The sequence below is a fragment of the Stigmatopora argus genome, chromosome 3 (genome assembly GCF_051989625.1).
Source record: "Stigmatopora argus isolate UIUO_Sarg chromosome 3, RoL_Sarg_1.0, whole genome shotgun sequence".
NCBI lineage: Eukaryota > Metazoa > Chordata > Actinopteri > Syngnathiformes > Syngnathidae > Stigmatopora > Stigmatopora argus.
This window is the reverse complement of record NC_135389.1, coordinates 19,161,502-19,169,757: the sequence shown is the minus strand read 5'-3', so window position 1 is coordinate 19,169,757 and position 8,256 is coordinate 19,161,502. Positions and strand designations below refer to the sequence as shown.

General features: G+C 42.3%; 1 protein-coding gene across 2 annotated transcripts; it reads right to left on the bottom strand.

The window, feature by feature from the left end:
* Positions 1 to 241: 241 nt before the first annotated feature.
* On the bottom strand, positions 242 to 3,155 carry LOC144071465 (ras and EF-hand domain-containing protein-like). Of its 2 annotated transcripts, XM_077596618.1 has the most exons (11): positions 2,930 to 3,155; positions 2,790 to 2,858; positions 2,138 to 2,210; positions 2,003 to 2,067; positions 1,631 to 1,755; positions 1,477 to 1,558; positions 1,235 to 1,349; positions 1,048 to 1,161; positions 892 to 968; positions 639 to 748; positions 242 to 328 (listed from the first exon to the last, which is right to left on the bottom strand). In XM_077596618.1, exons 1-10 carry the CDS (start codon positions 3,055 to 3,057, stop codon positions 646 to 648), a joined length of 951 nt encoding a protein of 316 aa, XP_077452744.1. In that variant the 5' UTR covers positions 3,058 to 3,155; the 3' UTR covers positions 242 to 328; positions 639 to 645. The 2 variants fall into 2 exon arrangements, with proteins under 2 accessions (XP_077452744.1, XP_077452743.1); XM_077596617.1 differs by having other exon boundaries at positions 242 to 748; positions 2,930 to 3,154.
* Between the last annotated feature and the right edge of the window lie 5,101 nt (positions 3,156 to 8,256).

Genomic DNA, 8,256 nt, shown 5'->3' with positions numbered 1-8,256 from the left:
CAAGCATACTATAACATGCAAAATGCCTTTTCTTTTGAAGTGAACGGCATTTGCTAACCTGACACGATAGAAATACCAAATGTTACACACAAAAACTTGAAATGTTTTTACACAAGCTGTGACAATTTGAAGTCATTGCAACGAAAATTCTTAAAATTCTTGGCCTACGGAATGGGGTCAAACTATTGGTATTATGGATAAAGCATATTACAGTAAAAAAAATGCAAAGTGCTGACACCACTTAATCTTTCCAGATTTTATTTCCCAAAAAAATGGACAAAAGGGAAAACAAAGTGCTTTGCTCAGTGAGTACTTTAGATCATCATTTCTGGAAAAAAAAAGAGTGCAATAAGGTCAAATAAAATGGCTTAAAAATACCATATTTGTTTACCCTTCATATTTAACAAGTAAAAATCTTTGCACCCTTCCTATAATAGCCGGAAACAGTCGAAACGGCAAAAGTATTTACAAGGCAATAAATATGAAAATAGTAAAATCTGATCATATAAAGTGTACTGGTATTTTTTACAGTGCTTTTATCCATATATTTGGACGATAGTTGATATAAAAAAATCCTTCATTGCTTATAACTAACTATAGTACAGGCATAAAAAAGTAGAATAAAAAAATGATCTTGCCTTCCAACTACAGACGACAGAATGTGCCAAAGGTCTTCTTTGCGTTCTTGGCAGCCAGTTTCACCAAAGACATTTTAGGCTTCACCAATTTCACATTCTTCCTCACTTCCCTTTTTTTCCCAAACAGAAAAGAATGGAGTCGGTCAAATTTAGAAATGTGACCCAGAACGACTAGCGTAGGTAGGAACTAGCGAGAAATAACATGGCCATGCTATGAAATGATGTACTTTTGCAATTTCGTAATGAAACCAACCTGGCCAGATGAAGCACAGCTTCCACCACGTTGGTTCCTTCTTTAGCGCTGGTTTCACAGAACAAAGCACCGTTTCTCTGGAAAAAAATAAAATAGCACAAAAGCCACTTTTTGGCAAAATGGAAAAAAAGAAAACTTTCAAAAAGGCAGTCTCACCGTGGCCAACGTTTCTCCGTCCGCCATGCTAACGCAGCGTCTAGCGGCCTCGTGTTCTCTCAAGTCCACCTTGTTGCCGATAATGCAAACGGGGACATTTTCTTCCGCGGAATCCTGAACGGAGAACAAAGCAAACGTGTTCACGTCGTCACGTTGCGCTTTCGTAAACGGGAGTGGCGAAAAGTACCCGAATCTGCTCCAGCCAGGCTCTGATGTTGAGGAAACTTTGTTCCGAAGTCACGTCGTACAAGAGCAGGATTCCTTGAGCTTTTTGTATATATAACCTGGAGATACTCTGGAACCTGCAAAAAAGAAAAATGCTTTTGGCATATACTATCAAAACCAGGGATGTCCCGATGACTTCATTTTGCACGAAAGTCCGGATAGCCCCATTTTGAATCTGCCGTAAATGTAAAAAGATGGCGGCACCTTTCTTGTCCAGCCGTGTCCCAAATCCGCAGGTTGGTCTTTTGTCCGTCCACCAGCATTTTCTTCATATGGAAATCCATACCTGAGAAAAAGGCAGTTCAGTTCTTGAATATGGAAGTTCAATATTTCTCTAGCGAGTCGTTCGTTCACATACCTATGTCGTCTCTGAACTGGTTGTAAACCAGTCGCAGCAGGAAGCTGGACTTGCCCGTCGCGGCGTCTCCAACCAGGACAAAATTGTAGATCGGCACGGCGTCGTCCCACGTGTTCGACTCTATGCTGCAACACAGATACAAAAAAAAATAATAATTAAATAAACTCAATGACTGAGAAATACTATGTTGTCATTTCTTTCTTAAGGCAAGGGATGTCAATCTCAAAATATTTTTTCTTGCAATAAAATGTGATTTACTTTCGCAGGCCGCACAAAGTGAGGCGGCAGGCCAGATCTGGCCCCCGACCCTCTGCTTTGACACCTTGATTTTTTTTCCAAGCTAAATTAACCCATTGAACAATTTGAGCGCACCTGTCTTGCTTGCCCTGCCGTATGGGCTTCATCCTTCGAGCTGGGACAACATCGTTCAAAGGGATCTGTGTTAATGAGAAACTTTTTTCAAGATTGGCGTGGAAATTCGACATTTTGGAGGGAACGCGAGCTTACCTTGCGTTTAGCTTCAGACGCCAAAGTGGGGCGCAAGCTCTCGTTGCTGTTGTACCTTTGCTGGTTTCTGTCCCTGCAAGCACATTTTTTTCAATTAGGAAAAAAAAAGATAATTTCCTTTTTTTTCTCCCAGCAAGAAAAGGCATTTTCTCGGTTTTAATGTGTTTGGACACAGTTGCTTCTCCGGAAAGTATCTTTTATGTCATTTATTAAACTCTGGGTAGCACTTCACTGTAGCCACGTGATAGCAGCAAAAACAAGATGTAAAGTATGTCGCCAAGCTCATGTTTTAGGAAGAGTTTCTCATTTTCATTTTTCAGTTTCATTTCCTCATTTCACTTGTCAAACACTGTATTCTTCAAACTAAGTCGCACTTTTGGTAGGGCCATTTATTTTATTTTATCAGAAACCAACAACAAACATAGCTCCAAGTCACAATAGTAAAATGAATACCAGTTGGCTAAATAGGCATTTGTGAACATAGCCATTTTTCATGTAACCAAAAAGGCTGTCGGTGGTCAGTAAGGAAAAAAATATATACATTCAGGAGCCACACTTGAGAATTGGTCGCAGGCCGAACCAAAGGATGAAAAAGAAGTGCGTCTTATAGTCGGGGAAATCGGCTTATTTCAAAAAAGGAGCGAAAACTTACTCCAAAATCTGAATCTGACTGCCATAAATCTCGTCCTTGATCACCATCCTCTTCAACTGGTTGGTTTCCCTGAGAAAAAGGAATAAGCAAGATGAATAAAAAATAAAACAGACAGAATGAAATCAAATGATGTGGCTCACCGTTCGTGCTGCGCCCGTTCGTCGGCCAGGTAGTTCTTCACCTTGTCCAGCTCCGAGTGCTGGGTGCTGATGCTGGTTTGCGCCTCCAGCAGGGTCGAGGGCAGCTGCGCGTTTTCCTGAACCGACATGATGGCCAAACCGCGGTGAGAGATCTACGAGCACGCTTCTTCAGCATTCGACTGAACCCACTTGCGAGATTTTGCCGATATATTTGTTGACTTTAAGCTCCGCGTCCTTGGAATGTGCCATCTGAGACACGCCTTAGAACTTGTATCGGAGCACACGCCTACTATGTGGTTGACAAATCCCATACCTGTCAACCTCTGCCGATAACTGCCCTTATAAATGATTATGATTCCCCTTACAAACCCCCAAAAAACCTTACAAACACCGTACGACTCGTACGGTGTTTGTAAGGTTTTTTGGGGGGTTTGTAAGGGGAATCAATAATCATTTATAAGGGCAGTTATCGGCAGAGGTTGACAGGTATGAAATTACTCCATTTTCTATAATTCGAATCAAATCTGATTACAGGACTGCTTTCATCAATTTGTCGTTGATAGCAGTATAATGAGATGTTTTTGATTGTACATTTTTTTAAATGATTGGTTGTGAATAAATCCAAATTTAAAAAAATGAAAAGGAGAAACACTGGTTATGAGACTCCAATAATATTCTTAAGTTGCTAAATAATGAAATAGAATGAACGGATAAGCTTTTTGTTTTTAGAAAAAACAAACGTGAACATTTTAAATAAAAACATCAGTTATTATCTTTTTCATTTGGGCATTAAAAGAAACACCTTTCAAATAAAATTGAGTACATTTCCTGTTTTGTCCTAATAAATAAAGAGACTGAGCTTCAATTAAATAAAAAAAAAGAGTAGGTAGATTTACGATGAGCGGCCGGTGATTGCGACAGACGTCCAATTCTTTTAAATTGAAAAGATTGGCTGGGAATGCTTGCATGTATCACTCAAAGGCATTAAATGATGATTTTTGTTGTCAGTGTTTGTCCCATGGACACATTCCAGTAAAGGGACGATTAGCACTCGGGACTAATTTCGAAGCAGACAAACAGGTCGGTCACACCACCCGCAAGCGGGACTCAGAACCCGTCAGATCCACAAAGTCAACAGTGTGAGAACAGGTTTTGCACACAGCTTTTGTCGCCAAGAAATTCCACTGGCAACTAAAATGTCTTCTTGTTGTGGAAACAACATCAGCTTGAGGACTATTTCGGGCCATGGAGGCAACAGCGAGAGAGACCCGGAGTCTGGCGGCAGGGAGTGGGCCAATGAACTGAATCAGTTCTTTAACAGATTCAGTCCTGCCCCCACTCCCCTGACCCCCCAGACCAGAAGCAACGCTCCCCCCTCGTTCTCCTCCTCTTCCTCCCCCTCTTCCACCGGTCTCTGCATTACTGTCGATCAGGTGATAAAACAGCTCAAGAAGATCGAGGCAAGGAAGGCTACCGGCCCAGACGGCCTCAGCTCCAGACTACTGAGAGAGTGTGCGGATCAGCTTGGTATAGTGATTCTGCATATTTTCAACCTCAGCCTCAGTCTGCAGAAGGTCCCCACCTTGTGGAAAACTTCCTGTGTGGTCCCAGTTCCTAAGACTGCGTACCCCAGGGAGCCAAACCACTTCAGGTCGGTAGCATTAACCTCTCACCTGATCAAGACATTGGAGAGAATCATCCTCAATCACCTCAGCCCCCTGATGAATGCAGAGCTGGACCCTCTGCAGTTCGCCTATCGTCCAGGCATTGGTGTGGAAGATGCTACCACCTACCTGATGCACAGGTCTCTTTCACACCTGGAGAACGCGGGAAGCACGCTGAGAATGATGTTTTTTGACCTCTCCAGTGCCTTCAACACCATTCAGCCGGTTCTACTGAGAGGGAAACTGGAAGAGGCTGGAGTAAGGAACCACCTAGCCGCATGGATCATCGACTTCCTCACTGACAGACCACAATATGTGAGACTCCAGGACTGTACGTCTGATGTGGTAGCTTGCAGCACGGGGGCCCCACAAGGCACAGTGCTCTCTCCACTCCTCTTCTCCCTCTACACATCGGACTTTAAACATAATACAGACACCTGCCACCTCCAGAAGTTCTCTGACGACACCGCTATTGTTGGACGAGTGACGGACGGAAACGACCTGGAGTACAGGGGAGTCATCACAGCCTTTGTTGACTGGTGTAGGCAAAACCACCTCTACATCAACACCAGTAAGACAAAGGAAATGGTCATCGATTTTCGGAGGAATCCTCAACAGACCACTCAGGTGAACATCCAGGGTACAGACATTGAAATCGTGGAGAATTTTAAGTACCTGGGTGTTCACCTCAACAACAAACTAGACTGGTCCACAAACACAGATGCCCTGTACAAAAGGGGCCAGAGCCGCCTCTACCTACTGAGGAGTCTACGGTCCTTTGGAGTGTGCAGGACACTGCTGAGGACTTTCTACGACACTGTGGTGGCATCTACAGTGTTTTATGCAGTGCTTTGTTGGGGATGCGGGAGCACGGAGAGGGACAGGAACAGGCTGAATAAGCTGGTCAGGAGGGCCAGCTCTGTTCTGGGCTGTCCTCTGGACTCTGTGGAGGAAGTGGGAGAGCGGAGGATGCTGACCAGGATGATGTCCATCATGGACAGCACCTCCCACCCCCTGCATGAGTCTGTGGAGTCCCTCCGAAGCTCCTTTAGCAATAGACTGCGGCACCCTCATTGCAGGAAGGAGCGCTTCCGCAGATCCTTCCTCCCATCAGCTGCCAGGCTCTTTAACAAAAAAATGGCTGTGTGTTGAGACCTACCGTATGCATGCATGTACATTTATGTGTATGTATGTATGTATATATGTGCTAAGCAACACACTTATTTAATTATATATTTATTCATGTATTTATTTCTTGACCTACTTATTACCTATCTATTTATGTCTAAAATGCCTTTCCTATTCCTGCATCCTCACCCTCTTGCCACTGGAACAACGGAATTTCCCGAATACGGGATGAATAAAGTTATCCAATCCAATCCAATCCACTTGAGGTGATAGCGAGCGGGACTCAGAAACCGTCAGATCCACAAACTCAACAGTGTGAACAGCTTTTGCACACAGCTTTTGTCGCCAAGAAATTCCACTGGTAAATGAAAGGAATGATTACCACTTGAGGTGATAAGTGTCAAAAGCAAAAGTGACGTCGCTCACTTTTCCATGTCATTATCAAATTTAGTCAGGTTATTCATGGCAAACTTGCGCAGAACACATTGGGGAACAGCCATTTTATTAAGCAAAATTGAATTTTGTGTTAGTTTCTCTTTATTCCAGTGCCACCAAGGTGAACACCAATGTTAAAAAATAAAATGTGGCATTGTTTGTTGTTAAAAACTAAACATCAGAACGCAGACAGTTAGGAATAAAAGGAATCATAGAAATAGAGAGAAGAAGCTGACAGAAGAATGGCTAATGTTCTTCTCCCTTTAGCAGAAAGTCAACACACGCCAGGGTAGCCCACAAAAAGAAAACAAGAAGAACAAACAAACAGAAAACGGCATTTGCTTAGGACACGATCGTTCAGGTATTTCCCAATTTCTTGAGCGTATATTTGTTTTTTCTTTTGGAATGGGGGGGATCTGCTGTATTGTCTCACATTTGATTTCCCTGTCGAAGAGGGGTAGGGAACCTATGGCTCGGGAGCCACATGTGGCTCTTTTGATGGGTGCATCTGGCTCTTTACTAACTTGTGAGCTAAAATATGGAAATTGCTGGTGACAGAACTGAGATATTACATCTAGAACTGCTTTAATCTTCATTTTCTTTTGCAGTAGACTCTTCTGGAATGCAACCTCTCATTGATTAGCAACAGCATAAGAATCTTTTAAAAGGTATTCAGTTTTTTTCCACTTTAAAAGTGGTGAAATTACAAAAAAAAATTGAAAAGGCACTCGTTTACGTGTATGTATTTTGACTTTTAAATTCGTAGTATGGCTCCCAAGGAATAACATTGGAAAATATGAATTGTTTGTGGCTCTCTTCGTCAAAAAGGTTCCCGACCCCTGTTCTAGCCTAACGCCACCCTGGCACACAAGCAGTGGCAAACTACCTGAAGACATAGCTGGAATGTGTCCGGTACACTCACAATATCGCTATTTTTCAGCATTACAGTACAGAATAGAGCAATAGTTTTCATAGACTTTTCTTTTTTTTTTTTTCATATTCCACCATTGGAGAATGGGACAGAGAAAGATCGACAGAGACGCCATTTCCTAATTTAAACAAGATATGTGCAAAAATGACTAAAGACTTTATTAACCAAATCAATTCTTCCCTGTAATATCGACAAATAAAAGTGATTTCTCTTTTTTTATATATATATATATATATATTTATAGTAGTAAGAATAATAAATCTTCACATTGGATCATTTCATAAGTGTGACAAAATATTCAGGCGGGCTGACCAGTTGACGATGGCATCCTCATTGTCTTTGAATTTATCATTCCATTGGATAATTTGCTCATTCAGCCAGACTGGCAAATCTGCCTCTGGTTTCCATTCATTTCATTCTGGAGTCAAAGAAAACATTCAGTTTCCAGTTGGAAATTGGACAACGACAAACCAGAAAAACACGGCCATTATGTAATCACGGAAAAATTTTCAAGTTATTTTTAACCTCCATCTCACACTGCATGTGCTCAGTTAAATCCGCGAGATTACACGGAGCAAAATTCACATATTGTGTTGTTCAAAATAACACAATATTCAAAACCCAACTCACGTCTCCCGCGCATGGGTCCCCATATACAGTGGTACGTCGTCATACGACCGCTCGTCATACAAAATGCTCGTCTTACGGGGGAAATTTCGATCGAATAATTCGCCCGTGATGCGGTCAAAATTTCGTGATGCGACCAAGCCAGGTGGCCATGGCATTTTTTTTGCATATCTTTCGTGTATAACAATATCTACGAGCACGGAACTAATTAATTCAGACGAGTTTCTCATACGACCAGGAAACGCACAACGCGCATGCGCGGGCAAAAAGAGGGCTTTCTGGGTAATGAAATATATTCGTCCACACAACACCGATAGATAGTCAGTGGCACCCTTTCTCAGAATAAAACTTCATTACCCACAATCAATACGTGGGTAAGATCAACTATTGTATTTCCTGTTATAAGATGCGGAAATGAATTCTCTGGTCATCTCAGATTTTGATTTTACTATGGCGGAGCCGAGTGTTTCCACCTGTTTTCACCATCTAACCTAGCGCCCGTCGTACGGACTGAGTGACTCACTACATCACCTGGCTTGATT

Coding starts and splice junctions, on each gene's coding strand:
- LOC144071465 (XM_077596618.1), bottom strand. CDS start 3,057: ATGTCGGTTCAGGAAAACGCGCAGCTGCCCTCGACCCTGCTGGAGGCG. Junction 2,068..2,137: donor CGTCTGAAGCTAAACGCAAG/GTAAGCTCGCGT, acceptor TCATTAACACAG/ATCCCTTTGAACGATGTTGT. Junction 1,559..1,630: donor CCAGTTCAGAGACGACATAG/GTATGTGAACGA, acceptor CCTTTTTCTCAG/GTATGGATTTCCATATGAAG.